This window comes from Muntiacus reevesi, chromosome 2 (genome assembly GCF_963930625.1).
Source record: "Muntiacus reevesi chromosome 2, mMunRee1.1, whole genome shotgun sequence".
NCBI lineage: Eukaryota > Metazoa > Chordata > Mammalia > Artiodactyla > Cervidae > Muntiacus > Muntiacus reevesi.
Window position 1 is genome coordinate 162,021,143 of NC_089250.1, and position 22,493 is coordinate 162,043,635.

General features: G+C 47.3%; 1 protein-coding gene across 2 annotated transcripts in view; it reads left to right on the forward strand.

Annotated features, from left to right (window-relative positions):
• Window positions 1-22,493, forward strand: part of PLPP4 (phospholipid phosphatase 4) — a 141,929-nt gene that overhangs the window by 51,236 nt on the left and 68,200 nt on the right. The window contains exons 2-5 of one of the 2 annotated variants that reach the window (XM_065920139.1): window positions 5,292-5,400; window positions 13,616-13,706; window positions 18,684-18,747; window positions 20,695-20,819. In XM_065920139.1, the coding sequence (XP_065776211.1) occupies window positions 5,292-5,400; window positions 13,616-13,706; window positions 18,684-18,747; window positions 20,695-20,819 (389 nt within the window). The remainder of the gene's footprint in view (window positions 1-5,291; window positions 5,401-13,615; window positions 13,707-18,683; window positions 18,748-20,694; window positions 20,820-22,493) is intronic. The other variant, XM_065920140.1, reaches the window with a different exon arrangement.

Below are 22,493 nucleotides of genomic sequence, written 5' to 3' on the forward strand. Positions count from 1 at the left end.
TTTCTCTCCTGTCCTCCCATCTTGCACGGAATGGTCTTGTTGACCTCACAGAGAAGGCCGACCTCTGCCCAGAGGCAAAAGCATCAAGGTAGAATTTAATAGCCTGCTTTTAACATTTACCAATGGTTTATAAAAGGAATGCCAGTCCTGTAAATCAGCAGTGACATCAGGTTTCTTCTAGAATAAACTCATTGAAGGTTACAAAGTCTGAAGAAAAGTCACAGTGCAGGTGGAGGGCAGATCAAGCAAAACTGGCCCCTTTGGTTCTTTTTTTTTTCCCCCTTGGTTCTTGAATGGCTGAAGTTGGGAAGCATGGGCTTTCCCCAAGTACTCTGTCTGTACCACTATAGCGCTCACAGCAATCTTGTGAAAAATGAAGATTCTGAGTCAGCAGATCTGGGCTGGGGCCCAAGTTTCTGCATTTTTAAAAATAATTTATTTCTTTTTGGCTGTGCTGGGTGTTAGTTGCTACACGGGCTTTTCTGTGGTTGAGAGAAGCGGGGGCTACTCTCTAGTTGTGGTGCGTGGCACGTGGGCTTCTCACTGCGCTGACTTCTCCTTTTGCAGAGCATGGCTCTAGGGCGTGTGGGTTTCAGTAGTTAACAGTTCCCAGGCTGTCGAGCGCTGGCTTGGTAGTTGTAGCATACGGGCTTAGTTGCTCCGCGACATGTAGGATATTTCCGGACCAGGGATCAAACCCATGCCTCCTACATTGACAGGCGGGCTCCTTACCACCGAGTCACCAAGGAAGCCCAGTTTCTGTGTTTTTAACGGCTCCATCCGAGGTGACGCTGCTGTGCTGGCCTCTTGTGACTCTAGGTCTGGTCCACAGACCAGCAGCATCAGCGTCCTCGGGGAGCTTGCTGGAGGTGCCAGCCCTAGACCTGCTGTATCAGCAGTCCCCAGGAGGTCTCTGGGCACATTCTTATTTGGGAAAGCCCTGATCGTTCACGCTGCTGGGGGGCGAGGGGAGGTCCTCAGTGCGTAGTGAGCCGTGCTGAGCAGGCAGTTGGATCCCATGCCTGAATTCCTACCCTGGAAGCAAGGTTTCCATTTCCTGGTTTCCAAACCACTTTACAAAGAGTTCCTGGAAGGATATTTCCAGGCCTGGCATGCCCTCTCTTGGGGGCACCCGTTCATGTTTCCAGATCTTTCCATCCTACTGTATGCCACTTCTGCTCCCATCTGCATTTGGAGACTCACATCCTGTCCTCTGTGTAGCTGCCTCACTGTCTGGATTCTCGGAGGCAGACGCCAGTGGCTGGTGTGTGGGGAGAAGGGACATCTATCTTTCCTGGTGTGCTGCTCCCAGAGGATACAATTTCCTTGACAGATGTGTTCTGGCTGCAGCCACTCAGGGTAGGGTGAGGAGTTGTGTGAAAGGCTGGGTGCTCGAGGCTTTAAAAAATCACCATGAGGACAGTGTCCCCTGGGGGACAGACGAGATGAGGAAGGACGTGCTCAGCAGCATGCCAGCTCCTTGGCCCTGGGCCAGCTGTGTGCAGAGGAAATGGGAATCAGAGTTCTGGGGTCTCTGAGAGTAAGGGCTGCAAGACCATTATCATGATGACAGCCTATGGGTGACAGATTTTATTTGAAAGGTGGCTGCAGCCCTATCTCTCATCTTACCTGCTTTTCTATAATGGGACTCTGCCATACCACTGCTAAGAGATGGAGTCAGTTCCCCTATTTTGAATCGGGGCTGACCTTCTGTCACCCAGTGATGCTACAGGATTTCGGAGCCTGGGTCAGAAAACCCATCCAGCTTCTGCCTGGACCTCCTGAGACCTGCATCCCGGAGGAAGCCAGCAGACATGAAAAATCCTGACTATGCTGAGTCTGTCGTGCTGGGGAGGTGTGTGCAGCGCTCCAGGTAGCTGTGCCAGCCGAGCTCCTGGTTGACAGCCAGCACCCATGCAAGAGGCCATCCTGATGTCCAGCCTGGGCCAAGCCTTCAGGTGATGCAGCCATAGCTGGTGTCTAACTGCTGTGACCACGTTAAGTGAGCTCTGCCTAGCTGGACCTGTCTCGATTTCCTGATCCACAAAATCATAAGCAAAAGAAAATGAGTGGTTTAAGACATTAGGTTTTGGGGTAATTTGTTATGCATCCAGAGTAATTGCAGTGTTCTGGAGGCTTTGGGTTTCATAAGTATATTCTTAAAGTATTAGTCACTTCATCGTGTCTAACTCTTCTGATACCCTGTGGACTGTAGCCCACCAGGCTCCTCTGTCCATGAAATTTTCCAGGCAAGAACTGGAGTGGGCCGCCATGCCTTCTTTCAGGGGATCTTCACGGCCCAGGGATCGAACTCAGGTCTCCCACATTGCAGGCAGATGCTTACCATCTGAGCCACCAGGGAAGCCAACATATTCTTTAAAATAACTTGCAAATAAAATTCTTTTTACTTAGTTATATTTAAAATGCTTTTTAAAATACCCAAGTGGAGTGAGTAGGTTGTTGCAAAATGAAATCCACTACCCCCCTCCCGAAAAAAAAGCCTGGAAACTGTCCAGAAAATAGTTTTTTACTAGAAAACTATCTAGTCAAAACTTGCAATCGGAGGCTAGAGTAAAATGATAGAATGACAAAATGCTGGTTTCTGTTTGTGCTCTGTTAGGTACTTTATATTCGTTCATTTAAGTTTTATTTACACTGTGTAAGGTGTGCCCATTTTACAGATGGGAGAACTGAGGCTCAGAGATGTTAATGAACTCACTGAGAGCCCCATAGCAGAGACTGGGACTTGAATATGGATGAAACTGACTCTAGTGCCTGTCTTGCAGCAGATATAAGAATTGTTAATGTTGAGAGCTAAATTTCTAAGTCTTCTCTCCTTGTGGACAAGGGTTCTTGGAATCTTGGAGAATTTTCTTTAATGCCGGGCCCTTCAGAATCACCTGGGGAGTATTTTAAAATTCACATACCAGGCTCAGTCCATACCAAGGCTGTAGGTGTGGGATAGGGTATCTCCAGAGGTTCTAACCCTTCTTTATTTGTCACCTCTGACCTAACCCAACCTCCCATGTTTCAGGGGGCTTCCCAAGTGATGCTAGTGATAAAGAACCCACCTGTCAATGCAGGGGACGGAAGAGACAGGATTCAGTCACTGGATTGGGAAGATCTGCTGGAGAAGGGAATGGCAACCCACTCCAGTATTCTTACCTGGGAAATCCCATGGACAGAGGAGCCTGGTGGGCTGCAGTCTATGGGGTCACAAAAAGTCAGACATGACTGAAGCGACTTAGCATGCATGCACTCATGCACCCAGGTTGCCAGTGAGGACATTGAGGCCCAGTGAGAAGTGGGTTGTTCTGAGACCCAGAGCAGCTTAATGGTGGAGCTCGGGCGGAAAGCAGGTTTCCCAGCACCCAGATGGCATGTAGCCTTGTGTCTTGGAGGAGGCTTGGAGGGCTGTTAGCAGAAATTACCTTACACACTAATGCAGAGGTCTCAGGGCATTGCAATAAGATCCTATAGTAGATGTGTTCTGGGCTGAGTGCTGAGTGAAATAGTCAGGAGCCAGCACTACTTTCTTCTTGAAATTTCATAAATACAAGGACAGGACAGAGATTTACGACTTGAAAATTCTCACTTGTGGGGAGAGAGAGGGGAGGAGAGGAACAGAGGGAGACAGAGAGACGGAGGGACAGTTATATAGAGACACAAAAGACAGATTGAATTTTAGGTCTCATTTAGATATACATGTAGATATACACAGATGTATATACATGATAGAATTCAGTGTGAGGCTGATCAGACCCAGGGTAATTTTTTTACCTGTAGCAGCTGTTCAAAGTCCAGAATAGGGAGTAGATTCTGCAGTCACTGGAGAGTAACTGAGAGTTCCACCCTGCTGGACTCTGAGGACATAACCCTGGAGAGTGGCCCCACACTCCACACCCTCCCAGTGTAACTGGGCGCACAGACTAATGATCATACAAAGTTCCAAGTCTAGGGAAGAAACCAAGACTCTCAGACCGCTGACTCTGTCCCGGGCCTGGAGTATGTCCTGGAGCTCCAAGATGACCCACCATCTAGGTTTCTCCTAAGACTGAGATTTTTCCTGGTACATAGGAATTTCAGTGCTAAAACCAGGAGAGTCCCGGGCAAACCGGGACTGTTGGTCACCTGGCTGGTCTCCTAGATGAGATGACTGCTGACCTCCAACTCCCATCCCCCAGCTGCCCTCCTCCTCTTCTTGGCAATGGTACCCGTTTCCTGAGAGGCCAAGCCAGAGCCCTTGGCATCAGCTCTGACCACCACCCCTACCCCTGCCTGTGCCTGTTCTTCTATTTTCAGTCCTGCCTTTTGCTTCTCTCTGCAGGCATCTCTTGTTGGGACAGCTGCCCTCACCTGCTCACTGTCTCTGCCTCCCTCCTCTGCTCTGCTTCAATGCCCCATGTTCACCACTGTTGGACATTTCATTCCATGCTTTCCTGCCAAATTCCTCCTTGGTTCAAAAGGCAGATTCCTCAGTCTGGCACTCAAGCGCTGACTCACCCAGCCACATCTGAGGCCACTCTGAACCGAATTCAGGTGGAGAACTGGGCGGGAGAGCTGGGAGGGGGCCCAAGGGCTGAAAGCTGGCTAAAGAAGCCTGCCATCTCTGTGGTTCTTCCCCGCAGGTTTCCTCTTGGTGGTGATCCTTTTCATCCACCTGGGTGTTGTGGGTTCCCAGGGTAAGAGAGGGGTCGGGAGGTGGAGGCTTAGAGCTGTCTGGTTCCTTAACAGCAGCCCCCCATCCTCTTCCCACTTTCTTCCTTCTTTCCTCTCCTCTGCTGTCTCTCCTGTCCCAGCCTTCTGTTTTCTGGAAGCTTCTTTTTCTCGCTCTGCCCCCTGGTGGTGGTGATGGTGGAGGGGCGCCATCTGGAGTAACGTGGAGGAGGAACACTGCGGGTTCTTTTCTCTAGTCCTGCCCACTGCTCCATCCCTTTCGCTCCAACTCAAGTCCATTTTGTCCCCAGAGACAGCTGTTGGCCTGGCCTTGCCCCAGTCCGAGCCACCATTCTGGACTTCAACTCCCAGTTCCCTTTGGATCCCCGAGTTCTTAGGGTCTTTGTATGTCTGCCTCTCCACTCTTCTCTTATGCCCGCGCTGGTCCTAGCAGGCTGGTGGTGATGAAAGATGCTACAGTCTTAGTGATTCTTCCATCTTTCCCCCGTTGGAGCTGCCTGAGATCCATCAGTTGGGCAGCCTGTCCCCCCGCCCCAGGGACTAGTTCGTCCACTCTGAGCTCTTGCGTAAGCCGCCTTCTCCCCAATGCTCATGCCTCTTTTGTTTTCTTTCAGTTTTACAGAATTTTTGGACCCCTTCCAGAGAGTCATCCAGCCAGAAGAGATCTGGCTCTATAAGAATCCTCTGGTGCAGTCAGACAACATCCCCACCCGCCTCATGTTTGTAAGTACTGCTGATTTCATGGCTGATGGGACCACTCCCCCAAGTGTGAGCCACATAGGTTTTCACTTCTGTTTTTACACCCTCTGCTGATGGCGGCCAGCAGCCTGAAGAACAAAGGCAAGTGGCCAGACAAATTAAAATTTAATTCCAGATCGGAATGGTTCACGGGTTGGTCATGTGAGAAGCAATTGCCTGAGGCTTTGGAAAAGAAGGGCCCTGTTTACTTTAGCTAAACCCAAACTGTTTCCAAATATTTAGAGTAGTATAAGTGGAGAAGGCAATGGCAACCCACTCCAGTACTCTTGTCTGGAGAATCCCAGGGACAGAGGAGCCTGGTGGGCTATAGTCCATGGGGTCGCAAAGAGTTGGACACGACTGAAGCGACTTAGCAGCAGCAGCATAGTAGAATAAGATGAGAAACTAGTGAACAGAGTTGCCTGCTTCATCTTCTTTTAAAGTAGACCTCAATTTAGCCATGCTCAGACACCATGAAGCTGCTCTGTTAGCCACTTTTCTGAGCTTGGCTGGTCAGTTAACCAGTGAGGAGACCACCGTGTATGACTCAACTCTGGGTAGCATCTCTGATCCTAGGATAAATGGACGAACACCCAAATAATTGGTGGATATATTAGGACTATTTTTACCTCTTCATTCTGCCCCATGTTGATTACAGTCTTTTACACTTCCCCTACCATGGGCTTTTCTGGTGGCTCGGGTGGTAAAGAATCCAACTGCAAAGCAGGAGCCCCGGGTTTGATCCCTGGGTCAAGAAGATCCCCTGGAGAAGGGAATGGCAACTCCAGTACTCTTGCCTGGAGAATCCTATGGACGGAGGAGCCTGGCGGGCTATAGTTCATGGTGTCATAAAGAGTGGGACACGACTGAGTGGCTAACACTACTACGTGCTGGTCCCTTGCTGAAAGCTTAGGAAGGATTATCTCACTTAGACCCACCCTGATTGACGGTGGGAGGAGAAGGGGACGACAGAGGATGAGATGGTTGGATGGCATCACCGACTCAATGGACATGAGTTTGAGTAAACTCCAGGAGTTGGTGGATGGACAGGGAGGCCTGGCGTGCTGCAATCCATGAGGTCACCAAGAGTCAGACACGACTGAGCGACTGAACTGAACTGACTGTTTCCCAGTGAGGAAGATGTCATTATTGTCTGAATTTTTCAGGTGCAGACCTGCATCCCAGAGAGATGAGAGAGCTTGCCCAAAGCCACACAAGCTAGATAGTGGGTGAGCCCAGATTCGCACCCAAGCAGCCAGCTCTGAGCCCTGCTCTCAGCCAGGAGGTTGCCTTGCAGTCTGGAGCTGAGTGTTCAGGACTCTGCTAAGGCTCACCAGCTCCCGGGGAATTGCTTTAAGGCCTTCCTGTGGCAGAGGAAATATTGAAGCTCCATCTTGTTACAGAACAAGAATGTAGCTTTTGGACGGGCAACGCTGTAACTCGAAGACTTTGCCTATTGACCAGCCATCACGTGTCCTGTCTCTGGGAACTCAAGTGTATGTTCCAGAGCTTTTATAGAGCACGCAAGGGATATTTTTGCACTTTGAAAGAAATCCCTCTGATTTGGGGAGGAAATCTTGTTCATCAGTGATTGGAAAGTTCATCAGTGATTGGAAAGATCACCAGTGATTGACTCAAAGATGATGGAAAGATCTTTGTGTCTGCAGACATCCCCAAGTGTCCAGAACACTACATGAACATTGCAGTCTTATTTTTATTGCTTTTTCATAATTTCCTTCCTGCTGGAAAATAAATCAGGTTTTTGTAAATATCAGGGAAATTGAATAATGTAGGGTTCTTGTGAGTTGGGCATTGCCTTACATCTCTGTATTAAAATCAGATTTTTTTCCCCATTTTTGTTCCAACTCACATCTTCCATAAATCCTAGAAATAAAGTAACTAGCATGTGTCGCACTAGTTTACTCCATGGTTTTAGTAGGAGGAGCTTCTGTTTATCACTTATCCCCATTTTCAAAGATTTCACATTTTGTGTGCTGTAAAACCCAATTTGGAGATGACTGTTCATATGGGATGTTGTGATGAATCTGTGGCTATGTCCTAGATTTATGAACAATGGATTGTTTTGAAGTCTAGATACAAATGCCACAAATATCCTGGCTGCAGACACAAATAGGATGGAGCACATTTGCATGTTGGCAGTGGAGGAAAGGAGACAGTAAAGGAGTTATTCAGTGCTGTGATTCTCAGAGAATAGAAGGGTATTCAGCCACAAACACTGATTCATACCCTCTAATCTCCTAATGAAATAAGTTCTACCTTTTGTTTTGTTAATAGTTGTTGATGAATTTCATTCATTCGGTTGCAAGATTTAGTGCAATTCCATAATAACACAAGGAAAGCAGTAGATACATTTAGAATATGTGCAACGCAAGATGAAAAATGCTTTGTCACCACATAAATTAGATTTGTTCTCCTGGGTTTTATTGAGAGTTTAATACAAGATATCATTTGTCTGCTTTTGATCTTTACAAACCTTATGGTGTTTCTAAAAGAATTATAAGAGAACATATTTTCAATGTTTTTTTAAAAATCGCTTGACTTCCTTAGAAAGCTCCAGTTTCATTATTTAACACATAGATAATCCTGGGGTCTCCTCTATTTTTGTTTAGAATGTTTTACTCTAAAGGCAAACTTGCTAACTTTCTAATAACCAAAGTGTTTTTTAAAGGCAGCTGCTGTGAATCCAGATTTCTTTGTGAAATCAGTGTCTCTAGAGTTGTGCTTATTTATGTGGGTGTCTGTTTTAAAAGAGCTACTTGGTCAAATGTTAGAAAAATATTATCGGAAGGTTAGGGAATTAAGTAAGGAGTAAATGGTAATGACATCACCTGGAAGCCACTGCCTGGCATTTTCTCTGTCTTTGGCACCATCAGCTAAGGTGAGGGTATCTGTCAACATGACACTTGGGTGTGGTTGGACCGTGGATTCTGAGAGTTTCCCATGATGCCCCTGGGCTCCTGTGGACCAGAGAGGAAGGCTGAAAACTCTGTTCTCACATACTGGGTCTTGACTTTAACATTTGCTGTTAAATATTAACAGGCCATCAGCCGCTTCCTTATTCAGAAGAGGCCATGCTTCCTTTCTGAACATGTGGAGTGTATCAGTGCATCTTTTAAAGCCTACTTTTTGGTGTAGGAAGATCACTCAGCTGGTATTCCATATTGCTCTCCAGTGCCCTCTCTGTTGTTGCCCGTAGTGTCTTTGTGTGTCCAGGGAACACTTCCGGGGTGAGGAAAGCCATGGGAATTGCAGGTGATGTGAAGTCAAATCAGACTTGACCCTTGCGGGCTCTTGAGGGCAATGGTACCCTGAAGCAAAGTGGAATCTGAGAAAGAGTGGAGCAGAGGCTCAGGGGCACTTTTAGGGATGTTCGTCCCCATCCTTACCATTGTCCTCCTCCTTCTCATCACCATGGTAGTCACAAGAGCAGCTAGCATCTCTTGACTATAGTAACGGTGCTCATCACTTTACAAATAGCGTCTCAGTGAATTCTCTCAGAATCCTTTGAGGTTGGCACTTTTGTGATCCCATCATTTCAGTAGAGGAAATGAAACTGTCATGAGATTAAACAGCTCATCCCAGGTTTACAACCATCAGTGGCTGGACCAGGGTCTGAATGCCGCCAATCAGAGTACAGACACTCTTGGAGCCATTCAGCCGTGTTGCCTCCTTGGGGGTCGAAGGGAGGTGGACAGGTGGTGAGTGCAGCCTGTCACACACAGAAGATCAGGTGTCAAGGAGCAGACACAGTGGAGCCAGGCCGTGGGGGCCCCATGAATGGGAGTTTGCTTGGAGTACTGCATGGTGGAGGGGGCAGCGGGAGGCAGGGGTACAGGCAGAGTGTGGACAACTTCAAGTTAGTTGATTATTGCTTAATTCAACAGAAAGTTATGAAGCACCTTCCTAGAACCAAGCATGGTGGTGGGTAGTGGAGGTGCAGAGCTGAGTAGGTATGGTCTCTAGTCTAGTGGGAGCAGAGACATGAACACAAGTCAGACCATTCAGCTTCCCAGGAAAACCCTCGAAGGACAGGCAAGATTCAGGGAGCTGAAGGAAGAGGAGGTGTTTTGCAATTTCTTAACTTACTTAAAAAAAATCTGCCCAAGACCTATCCTTTGCCCAAGATCAATCTTTCTCCTCTGGCCATGATGTGTCCAGAAGATTTACTTCTGTAGCGTATTACTGGTGTTTTGTTGATTTAATAACAGGAGCTTCTATTCTGTAATAGGATGCTTCTAAGGAAGACGAAAATAAAATCAGTTTGCGGGGAGGAGGGAAGGAAAAGAGACAAAACTGGTACGTGGTAGTTTAGTTTTTAGACACTTTTTTTTTAGACACTTTTGACAAGTCTTTGCTCCCAGCTCCCAGGCTGTGACTGTCTGCCCACCGCAGGGCCCTTCCCAAGTGGCTGTGTGTCTTGAGTTGTTAGAAGCACTGTGGACCACACACGCCTTTTTGTTGGATGCTGAAAATTCAGTCGCTTTGGGCCCACTGTTTTGTCTGATGTGACTAACCCCCAGTGACAAGCTCTTCTGTGGCTAGAACATCCTAGCATCGGGTGCCTGGGCTTCAACCCCTTTGGTGGTTAAAAGTCCTTGGCCACTCATGCCCTTCCCTGCAGACAAGCTTTGTGTCTGGTGTCATACTTGGTGGATTCCCAGAAGTATCCTGGCAACACAGTGCCTTGTATCAGCATCCGGGGGTTACCCGTCGTCTGGACTGGGGACGGACGGCACGTCCTGTGTTGGTTTCACTGGTGGATGCACAAGGTACGACCCTTGCGTCCTCCAGCTCCTGCTCCTGGTTGGAGCCATGGGGCTCCTGCGCAGCAACCCATCTCTGTTCGGTCAGAACAGTCCAGCTCAGGGTCATCCCCTGCAGGCAGCCTCTGGAACCTTGGAGGGGAAGTCTTCCCAAATCATATTTTCTCTGGGGTTCCAATTCTGTCTAACCTTAGACTATGCCTTCTGGGACTGTCTTATATTAATAGCGAGCTTCTCTGGTGGTTCAGATGGTAAAGTGTCTGCCTGCAATGTGGGAGACCCGGGTTCAATCCCTGAGTTGGGAAGATCCCCTGGAGAAATAAATGGCTATCCACTCCTGTACCCTTGCCTGGAAAATCCCATGGATGGAGGAGCCTGGTAGGCTACAGTTCATGGGGTCACAAAGAGTCAGACACGACTAAATGACTTCACTTTCCTTTCCTTTTATGTTAATAGCATATATGTGCTAAGAGACTTAGTTGCTCAGTCTTATCTGACTCTTTGCGACCCCAGGGACTCAAGCCCACTAGGCTAATCTGTCCATGGAATCCTCCAGGCAAAAATACTGTGATGGGTAGCCTTTCTTTTCTCCAGGGAATCTTCCCGACCTAGGGATTGAATCCAGATGGCCTGCATTGCAGGCAGATTCTTTACCATATGAACCACCAGAGAAGCCACCAATAGCATACATATGTGTGTGTGTGTGTGTGTGTGTGTGTGTTGTTGTTGTTGTTCAGTTACCCAGTCCTGTCCAATTCTTTGTGACCCCATGGACTGCAGCACTCCAGGCCTCCCTGACCCTCACATCTCCCAGAGTTTTCCAGGTTCATGTCCATTGCCTCGGTGATGCCGTCCAGCCATCTCATCCTCTGACACCCTCTTCTCCTTCTGCCCTCAACCCTTCCCAGCATCAGGGACTTTCTCAGTGAGTCAGCTGTTTGCATCAGGTGACCAAATACTGGAGTTTCAGCTTCAGCATCAGTCCTTCCAGCAAGTATTCAGGGTTGATTTCCCTTCAGATTGACTGGTTTGATGTCCTTGCTGTCCAAGAGACTCTCAGGAGTCTTCTCCAGCATGACAGTTTGAAAGCCTTAATTCTTCAGCGCTCTACCTTCTTTACCAGCTCTCACAACTGCACATGGCCACTGGGAAGACCATTGCCTTGACAATGTGAACCTTTGTCGCCAGAGTAATGTCTCTGCTTTTCAACACACTTTCTAGGTTTGTCATAGCTTTCCTGCCAAGAGGCAAAGTTCTTCTGATTTCATGACCGCAGTCACCATCCACAGCGATTTTAGAGCCCAAGAAGAGGAAAGCTATCATCACTTCCACCAGAATGGAGAACCCCCGTGGACAGAGGAGCCTGGAGGGCTACAGTCCATGGGGCTGCAAAGGGTCAGACATGACTGAGCAGCTAAGCACAGCACACAGCATGTCTTTAGTTCACTATTGCTCTCTTATTTGTGGTTTGACTGTTGCTGGGGTTGCTGCAATACTCTTCACTGTTCAATGAGCTGCTCTCCTCTTTGAGGGCAGCGGCTGGTCTGTAGTGCCTGAAGTGAGAGGAAACCAAAAGCCCAGGACTTCTTTGACCTTAAGCTTAACTTTGGACTTAGGTAAGCTGGGGCTTCAGCCATCGCGCTCTAAACGCTGAATGTGTGAATCAGAACTGATGCAGTGTTTCTGTCACCAGAGTCATTTGAGATGCTTGTTACACAACGTAGATCCCAGACCTGTCCTAGAAGAGGGTCTGAGGGATGCAGCCTTGTAATAAACACTGCAGGTGTGAGAGCCACCCAGGCACTGGTGGAGACTCACAGACTTGCTGGAACTCACTCATGAGTGAGTGTTGCCTTTTTCAGTCACCCTGGGTAAATCCTCTGCTTCTCTGCTCCAGTTCTGAATCTCCTTTTGTGCAGCTTCCCTGAGACCTGGGCCACACTCTTCTGAACACCCTCCATGGAGACAGGACTTACTGATGTTAAGTCGTTCAGGGCCATGGCCAATAAGGAGGCTCATCAAGCTGGTTACTACCATCTGTGGTCAGAAAGAAACCAGACTGTAAGAAGGGTTTTCTCATGTCTCATGAGCTGTCTGTGAATATTGCTCCCAAAGAGGAGTCCCCAAGATGCTCTGAGCTCTCACAGTCTGGCTCTTGCATGTCTGTAGGACATCACCAGTTTTGATAGACTGTGTGCATTTGGAGGAATTCTGGTGTTTTTGTTGTTTTTTTTTTAAAGTAAAGTATCTTCCAGCCATGGCTTAGACCTGTTCGGAAGCCCCCTTTCCAAAAAACAATATTGATCAGAGCCCAGGTGGAGACTTCCCAAATTGTGAACACTGTTGGTTAATAGTCACCATCTCCCACGCCCACCCCTCCCACCATCGTCTGTGAGCCCAGCTGTAGATTTGTGAGATATTTAATCCCTTTTGATTGTTATCCTGAGATGTTATCATCATAAGGAAGTTAACACAAATATTGTATGCCAAAAGGTTCATTCAGGCTTTTTAGTAAGATAGGATGAACACCCTGAATGAATGAACTTTTTGGCCAATCTAATACCTTTGTCTTGGTCATTGAAATATTGGGGGAAAAAAACACAACCAGCATACTAATTATAGAATGCTGAGTAAAGTTAGGTATGGGAGGCAGAAAACCTGACCTCTGAAGCCCATCTTGCTGTTTCCCAGATGTGTGTCCTTGGCCACATCACCTAGTCCCCGAACCGAGCAAAGATTGTCACAAAGCCTGCGTGAGGATTTAAGAGACCCCAGTACTGGATGGTATCCAAACATGGCTCCTGCCTCATAGAAGGTTCAGTGATGAGAGTTGTTTGCATCTGAATCCCACCAGCTTGATTCACTAAGTGCAGTGCATACTGCACTCCTGAGTGCTTTGGTCTAGGGAAGTAAAGGGGATGGAGGAAGAAAAGAGGAGAGACTTCATGTGAAGGGACTAACCTCTACTTTGCAGTGGAAATGAATATTCAACCAAAGAATGCCGAAGGGGAACGAATCAATAGACTCCAAGCAAACCTCACGTGTCCCCATGTTGCCAGAGCGCTGGGGATGGGAGGCCAAGGGTTCTTCCACCCCTCCCCAGGGGAGGATGGGAGGAGGGTTACTGGCAAAGATGTCACTGTAATTATAGACTCTTCGTTTCTGTTTAAAAAACCACCACTTTAAATGTGACTCCCAGCAATTACAAATCAATTATAACCCATAATCAGACCTCCGATTTTTCAAGTCTGTGGAATCTCTCAGTATAGATATAAATCCTTCTTAGCATAAGGTCAGGAGTTCAGTGAGATCATTCAACTAGTGAGTCCAAAGGAAGTTAACTGGAACTAATTATCACTCGGCTCTCTGATAGCAAACTACTGCCTTCATAAGGGATTATTTGTTATTTCTTCCAGGCAATTTCTTTCCTCACCCCTCTGGCTGTTATTTGTGTGGTGAAAATTATCCGGCGGACAGACAAGACTGAAATTAAGGAAGCCTTCCTAGGTAGAGTATTCCCAGTTCCTGCTTTAGGGGATGGGGCTGAACTTCATTAGATCACCAGAATTCGAAAAATCTCAGTTGCACTCAACTGATTTTTCTCTTGGCCAAATTAAGCTTGGTAGACACAAGACAAGGTAAACGTTTAGCCCTTTTAAAGAGCCAGCGCGTGGTAAGTAGCTCATCTGCCGGCCAGCCCATCGCCGCTGTCCCTTGTGCTGAAAATGAGTGTCAGGCTCCTAACCAGAGCTCTGTGCTTCCTAAGCAAACTGGAAGGACAGCTCTTGGCTGTAAGGCGAAGTGAATCTGAAACTTTGACACCGCTGACTGTCCAACCCCACATTTGTGACTAATAAGCCCCCATTTGGGGCAATTCAGACATCAACCACAGACTCCTCGACCAGTCACCATTGACTGGAAGCAAAAATGTGGAAAAGCAGATGTAAAATTTAATATAAATTGGAAATAAGCTCCATAACTCATTGCCACTATGGAGATATTTTGGCAGTTAATCAGTTGTTATTATATAAAGAATGCTACAATCTTTGCCATTGAGTATGACACAATGCTTATAAATTCTCCCTAAGCTGAGCCATATCTGCATGTGACAGGAGTTTGATATTTTTAGGGTTAAATCCATTTTTTTTCCTGATCTGCATATTAATCAAAAGACAAAGCAAATGACAGCATGAAGAGAAAGCAAAACTATTTGGCTTGTTTAGCAAAATAAACTCCCCAGAAGCCAGGGTTTTAGCTTTTTGATCATCAGGAATACTGAGTTGGGTTTATTTTCTGACATGAAGCCTTGACGTTATCCAAGCCCTCACACACATTGTGTTGTTGGTGTGTTGTGTAGGCTCACCATTCAGTAAGGTAGTAAATCTGGAAATATGAGATTCTTCACTAAAGATGATGTTTATTAATTATTGGACTTTGAGGAAATGAAAAACGTAGCAAACTTCGATCTTCCCTGCTCTTTGTAAGGGAAGGAGGGTGGGTGTGAGTTCTAGGGTGTGCAGAGCAGTGGAAGGACCAGGGCCGTTTCTTACATAGCCAGGCTTTGGTTAGGCTCTGTGTAGTTGAAAAGAACAGAATTCCTCTCAAATTGGATCGGGTAAGTTAGAGGTTTGGTTATAGGACTATAACAAGCAATCTTACAGACCTTCAGGAATCAGAGGGGAAACCCTCGTGGAGATGAAATAGGGATCCAGGCCATGAAGGGTGGAGACGCCCTGTCACCTTATGCCCCGCCCCCCACTCAGTGATGCTTCCTTCCTCTCTGCTCAGTCCCTGCCTCAGTCTCCTGTGAGGACGTCGTCTCTGCTGCCTGCATCTTGGTCTGTGTGAGGCTTGGGCTTGCAGTGGTGGGTGCCCCTGGCCCACGCCTGTGTGTCTGCTCAGCCCCACTGCCAGCTCCAAGCGTCACTGCATCCTGTGGTCCAGACTTCCCAGGCAGAGACTCTGGATTTGACTCAAGTCTCAAGCCTGGATGCTAAAGTCCCGCATCTCTGGCTAGCCTGTTCTCAAGTCTCCATTTCTGCCTGGACTTCATGAATAGTTATCTTCTCATTAAGACAGTTTGGCCAATCTTCTGTTCCTTAGACTTTAGGATGAGACTTTTTCAACTTCTTGAGCTTCTACACACCATTACGTGACCATGATGTCACCCATGGAATCACAAACCTTCCTTCAACTGATTACATAGTTTACATACTTGGAACTTTGTGAGATTTTCTTCACTTTTCTTGAAGAAAAGTGGATGCTCTGCTTGAAGACAGCTGTGTTCCCCAGGCTGCTCACCTGTGCTTTGAGGCTCTGGTCATCACATGGTCTGTGTTTCTTCAACTGAGGTGGTGGAAAGGTCATGTTTTCCAGGAAGGGTTGTAGATGCCCTCCCTCTTGAGGCTTAAGCAGCTGGGACAGCGTTTGGGCAGATATCACTGTGGTCCCCAACTGTCCTATTGGGAGCCTCTCTCAGTTGACCTGGAAATCTCTTTGCCTCACTTGTTATTCTAGCAGCTCCCCTGACACCGAGTCCCGAGACATGTGGATGTGGGTAGGAACTGTCTTTCATGGTTACAGTTATAATTTACTGACTGCTTTTGGTGCTGGGAGATTGTTATGGCCTTGAGGAGCTTACAGTTACTTTCTCTAGACCTTTTCATTCTCAGCCAAATCTCCCTTAGGATGACACTATAAAATTGTACACCATACCTGGCCTCCTATATGTTAACAGAGAAGGTGGAGTTAATTGGATGTTCTGTTTGCCCAGATAAATGAGAGGCTGCCTTGTAAAAATGATGAAGAACCTCCCTTTGTACACAATTTTTTTTAAAAGTTGCCACTTTTAGGAAGTCTTGGAAGGGGCTGGCAGGAGTGATCTTTCAAAACCGAGGACAGAAAATTAGGTATAGCTTTTTCTCCATTATCTGGAATTCAGGACTTTCTCAGTGAGGGTGGTTTGGTCTGAGGTCCCTTCTTTACCCAGGCGTCTTCAGCAGACCTGGACCCTAAGAATGCCCCTTAGCTGCATGTCCGCAGAAGCCCCCTTTGTGCATCTGTTCATGTGCAAGTAAGGCTCGCCCCACCCAGGGATTTGACTGTAGAACGGCCAAGACAGTGTTAATAGTGAACCTTGTTTGGAAGGCCTGCAATGTTGAATTCCCAAACAGCAAAAGTGACAGCAACAAAACCCCTCTAATCCTCTGGGGGTGCTTGTAAGCAGGAGCACCCTCAATACAGACCACTTGCAGGCCAATTCACATGACACATTGCTTTGCATTTCTTTATCAGAACACAGTCTGGCTTGTCTTTCTGACTCTTCTCTCAACCCAGCAGTGCTGTGGGATGCTGTTGATACACCCCTTATGAACCAGATGCCTTGGGTTCTTGTTAATCAACAAGCCAGCCCCCCATGATTGGGGTCATCCATTTCCTGCTCGGCCAGCCTTTCATGCCTCTTCTCTCAGCCCAGTCTTCCCTGTGGTGTCAGTGAGAGGTCCCCTGTCCAGGTCCCCTGGAGGTTGTGCTATGCAGATGAACGTAGTAATCAGTTTACTTACTTCCTGAAGGCTGTGACGCTTTCCACTCAGATCCTTGCTCTCTTCTGTCTCCTTCAGGGTTTTGGATCAGAGAGGGAAGCTGCCAGTTGTTGGTGCTTCCATCACAGCCACACCTTTTCTAGCTCAGCCACTTGAAGCTTTTCAGAGAATTGCTCTGCGCTATAGTAAACCCAGCCGGGGCAGAGGTTGGGGATGTGTATGATGTTCTGGATTGATGTCGTGGTCTCTGAACTTCCCCAAGGGCACTGGGAGGTCACCTAGTGATGCTTGTTCCTGGAGACCTTTTCTGTGCAGAGGCCTTGCTAGGACCAGGAGGAGAATGAGTTCAGCCCCTCTGAGAAAACACAGCATTGAGCCTGCTGGACCAACCCTAACAAGAAAAGACCCCTGTTATCTCAGGGCAATCTCACAGCCTGGTAATTGTCATGGTTTTGGGAGAATCCTGCAGCAATGATGGCCCAGGGAATTCTCCCTCCTTTCTGCATAGGAAACCTCTCAGCAGTACTCCAAGCTTGTGAGAGAGAAGGGAAGCCAGCGTTTTAGGAAGGAAGGGTCTGTGCATGCAGAGTGTAATCAGCAGATCTCTCCAAGTTCTTCCATGCTTGCTTCCAGGTTACACACCCCGTTGCACGCTGGGTGTTTTAATGGTGGTCCGGTCCTGCTGACTCATGCCCTGCTCTGCACCCTGGGGGCCCCGCCCTCCTTTCCAGCTTTTGCAATGTGGCCCATCCTCCACTTTGGGGACTAGTTTCCCTTTGACAAAGGTGCTCATTTGAACTGGTCCCTCCCATTCTCTCTGCTTCCCCGTGACTTGATACAACCAGGTGGGTTTTTTGTCTCTGTATCAGTGGCCCATGCCCTTAGTGACTGTGTTGACTGTTCACTCTCCTTTCCATTTGTAGAATAACACATTTGTCTCCCCTGATGATCACAAACTGCTCCAGGCAGCTCCTTCCCGAAAGTGGCCCTCCACTGCTGTTTCCTTACATAAATCTCAGCTAGTATTGAACAGTTAATACTTGCCAAAGGGAAATGGTAACTCACAAGCTTTATTATTCAACAAAGCAATGGAATGGGGCATTGATAGGTTTTTATTGCTTATGCAAAGCATTTGACCTTTCATCGCATTGACTTGCCTTTTGTGTAGTCTTGATAAACACAAGAGAGGGACGCAAGGGCCTTGCAGGGAAAACTCCATGACTCATTTCACCTGCTTCCTTTGGACAATCTGTGCTTCATCTAGCAAAGTCCTTCCAAGCTACTTGGAGAAATTCCCCAGGCTGTCTATTTTTGAAGAATGTCATCTAGAAGTGCCTACTGTTTTAGGTGGCAGAAAGAACCACCTGGGCAAACCTTTACAAACACCAGTAATGAGGTATTGAGACACTTCACCTTCTTAGAAATAGTGATGTGTTTGATAACAAGTGGACAGCCGTCAGCAGGGGACAGGTCAACAGGGGGGTGATGGCTGAGTGGGCACGCCTGTTTGCAGAGGGATTCCTGCAGCTGCTCTGATTAGAATTATGTCTGAGAAGGTTGCCAGAAGGAAATAAAATGTTATGTTTCTTGCTACCAGTAAAAGAAATTCTACATGCTGTAGTATTAAATCTGTTCTATCAGGTCAGAATGTGATACATGGGCTTCTCTGTGATTTTGAAAATTTCAGTCTAGGAGGAGAGATGAATTTCATGTCATAGGGGCTTGGAATTTTATGAACTTTCCCTCTCCAAAATCCAGTTCTAATTATGTTTTACTCTAGCCACTCAAACTTCCCTCCTTTTTTAAAAGCATTGGTTCATATTTCTATGGTCATAAATTAAATAGTGTGATTGAAAAGTAATGATGATGATGATGGTAATGATGATGATTTTGATTTGAGAGCCAGCTGGTTATTTTTCTGTTTGTTGGTTTTGTTTTGTAGCTGTGTCCTTGGCTCTTGCTTTGAATGGAGTCTGCACAAACACTATTAAATTGATAGTGGGAAGGTAAGTTCCAAAAAGAAACAAGTAGTGACTTAGAGTCTCAAGGTCAGCCGTATAGAAACCTTGGCCTCAGGAGGGACAGATTGGAGCTCATCTGGTCTTCCTTTAAATTGTTGTCTTTCTGGGGTTTCTGTCCTTAACTCAGATCTTTCCTCTCCTTTGAATGATGAACTCACTATTTCAGTAAGCAGGACATCAATAGTAAAGAAGTATCTAGTGACTATACTTTTTTGGGGACCAAAGTCAAGAAAGCCATTTCCATTTCCAGCCCACTGCTATTCCAGGGCCTCACCAGACACCCACTCACTTGTCAGTTTTGGCATCCGAAAAATAGATAATCTTGCTTATTTATCACTCTCTCTGGGATAAGCAATATGGATTAGTATTTGAGCTGTGACTCATGACAAATTTCTCTTACCCTCCTGCGAGATGATTTCTATTTTCTGTTTATCTTGCCTTCTCCCCCAAGTGCTCTGGAAGTGAGCTAGTCTCTGTAGAGAAAAACAGTCACAAGATCTGAGTTCGAGACCTGACTTAGGCCCTGACTAGCTGTTGGCCTTGGACAGGTTGGTTTCCCTCTTGGAACCTCAGTATTTAGTGGTCAGGTACTTGGTGTGCAGTGCTGGTCAGGCACTGAGGGGGTAGAAGATGGATATAGATTGGTTAGCGAGTGACCTTGGGCTGCGTTGTCCTTCCAACTCTCTGTGCTTAGAGCTGCTGAGGGCCCAGTGAAATGCTGACTCCCAGGTCCTCTCTGAGGCTCTGGTTCAGTAGGTGAATAGCCACACTTGGAGAAACACGTAGGGGAGAGACAGCACACCAACAGTGCTGATAGATTATTGATAATCGATACGTTATAGATACTGATAGATTGTTATTGGGCCCAGATCCCAGAGCTGGAGGACCACTCAGCCCTTATAGTTCACAGTGAGAACCATATGAGCTGTAACCCAGTATGTGCAGAAAGGGGGGACTGTGTTTGCCGTGCTAGAAAAACCTTGTCCATGGCAGGCATCTGGCAAAGTTAGTTGAATTCATGTGAAGCATCCACCATCACTCATCAGCGTGAGAATCCGCACTTGAGTGAAGTAGGCACATGTGGGGTGTGGGGTGTAGGTGCAGGAATCCCATTGCCAGCGGTCAGAGCTTGTCTTTGCACTTACTGGCTGTGTGTGACCTTGGGCAGGAGTGTGATCTTTCTAAGCCTTCATTTTCACATGTGTGACATGAAGGAAGTTCCAGGACCTGCCCCAGGGTTGTCGTAAGAATCGTACGATATGACCCATGGGTAGTACTTAATGCTGGGTCTGGTATGCAGTAAGTACTCAGTACATGTTAGCCGTGATTGTGGCAGCCGACTCAACCAGCTGTCCCCTACCTACTTCCCCCACAACCTGGACCGAGAGCTGGCCTGGTGACTGTGTGCCAAGGCTTGGAACTGAGTTTTCAGGTCTTCTCAGTGAGGTTAAGTGAGACCTGCTCTTTAAGGAAGTGTAGGCAGTTGGCCATCAGATTCAATATGTAAGGCCATGAGGAGCCTGGAGGCTTGGATCCCGGTAGCAGCCTCTGACTAGTGCAGCCATAGATGGAGCTATGGCTCCATCTTTATTTCACCAGCGCTATGCTCAGGTGGCTCCCGGAAGTCATCTCACTTGACCTTCCGTACCTCACTTTTGAGTAGGTACTGATATCCCTTTTTTACGTATGTGGAGACTGAGGGTGGCGATGCAACTACCTAAGTCATAAAACTAGTAAGCGGCAGAGTGGGGAATTGCAGCCCAGATCTTTCTGACCCTGAAGGCTTTGCCCAAGCCCACAGTCTTCCTGGGGGGCTGCAGTGGTGACGGCAGAAGAAGGAACTGGGTCAGCAGCAGGGGTCGGCGGGGTCAGTTGGGGTCTGTTTGTGATGGCAGCGTTTTATATTGAAACTGTCCATGGTGTCTTTTGTAGACCTCGCCCCGATTTCTTTTACCGCTGCTTTCCAGATGGAGTGATGAACTCGGAAATGCACTGCACCGGTGACCCCGATCTGGTGTCCGAGGGCCGCAAAAGCTTCCCCAGCATCCATTCCTCTTGTAAGTTCCCTGGTTGGGAGACTCTGATTCCTAGGTCATGTCTCCTGATCACTCTTTTTGGGAATTCAGGTGGAGGGAAAAGAGTCGATACCTGAATGTCAAGTGTAGTTCGCTTTTCTTCACTGTAGGGTGGTTGTCTTAGAAACAAGACATTCCCCAGGAAGAAATAAGCCTGAGACCAAGACTCTGGAGTTTATAAAACATTGTATGTGTGGCTTTTGTCAACTCAGCAGAGTGAAACTTGCAACACTACCCTTTGGCAGTATCCTTCAGGATCCTGACAGTGCAAGGGAATTAACTGTGTCCCCTGGGACCTCATGCCTTTCAGCTCAGTGTTCCCTCTAGTTTACTCCTTCAGTGAAAGTTTTATGTGTCTGTGTGTGTGTGTGTACTGTACCAACATATAGCGTATAGGTGTATAAACCAAGTTATCCATGTCAGAGTGTCCTGGTCACATCTCCTTTCATTCCATCAGTGTTTACCAAGTGACTCAGGTGCTAGACATTGTGACAGATGCTGGGGACACGGAGATAAATGAGCCACAGCTCGTGTCCTGGGGAGTCCCTCGGCAGTGGCAGGCTGTGTATTTAGGTTGGTGATTCTGAAATCCTTGGAGAGGAACCAGGCCCCCAGGTGACCACTTGGGAGAGGACCAGCTGCTCTTATGACTTGAAGTCCTTGGTTCCCCGCAGGTCGGACCGTTGTTTACCTTGGTCAAGCCTGTTACCCTCATCCTTTTTCTTATTTCTAAGTGGCTAATACACACCCTGATGGTGGCTGGACCACGGAGTAACTGGATGGCCTTTCCTGCAGAGTGGTTGTTGGCCATTTTGCTCAGAGTCACTAGAGAATAGGGCCTGTCAGCAATATCAGGGTGCCCGGCACTCTGAATGACTCTCCGTCGGCTTGTGCCATAGCCCTGCCAGGTCCGGCTGGCCCCACTGTGTGCATAGGGACAGGGAGGCTTAGACAGACTCAGCAAATTGTTCAAGGACACTAGCTGACCTTCATGCCAGCCTCTAAGGTGATAGTGTCTTGGGCTTTTGATGGTTAAACAATACAACAAGGTATTCACACTTGGCCACCTGATGCTGCCTGATGATGAAGAACTGGCTCATTGGAAAAGACCCTGGTGCTGGGAAAGATTGAAGGCAGAAGGAAAAGGGGAAGATAGAGGATGAGATGGTTGGATGGCATCACCACCTCGATGGACATGAATTTGAGCAAGCTTCGAGAGTTGGTGATGGACAGGGAAGCCTGGCATGGTGCAGTTCATGGGCTTGCAAAGAGTCAGACTTGGCTGAGTGACCGAATTGATACACAGTCCGCGTTCATTTAAATAAATAACTTTTTCTCCCCTAGTTTATTGGAGACTTTAGTGGGCTGAATAATGGCACCAAAAAAACATTTTGTCTAGATCCTAGCCCATAGGACCTGTGAATGTGACTTTATTTGGGGAAAAACAAAAGTCTTTGTAGATGTCATTAAGTTAAGAATCTCAAGATGAGTTCATCCTGGCTTTAGGGTGGGCTGTAAATCCAATGACAGATGTCCTTTTAAGAGAAAAGCAGAGGAATATTGAGACTTAGAGACATGGGGAAGGAGGTCATGTGAAGATGGAGACAGGAATTGAGGTGATATAGTCACAAGCCAAGGAGCCCTGGAGCCACTAGA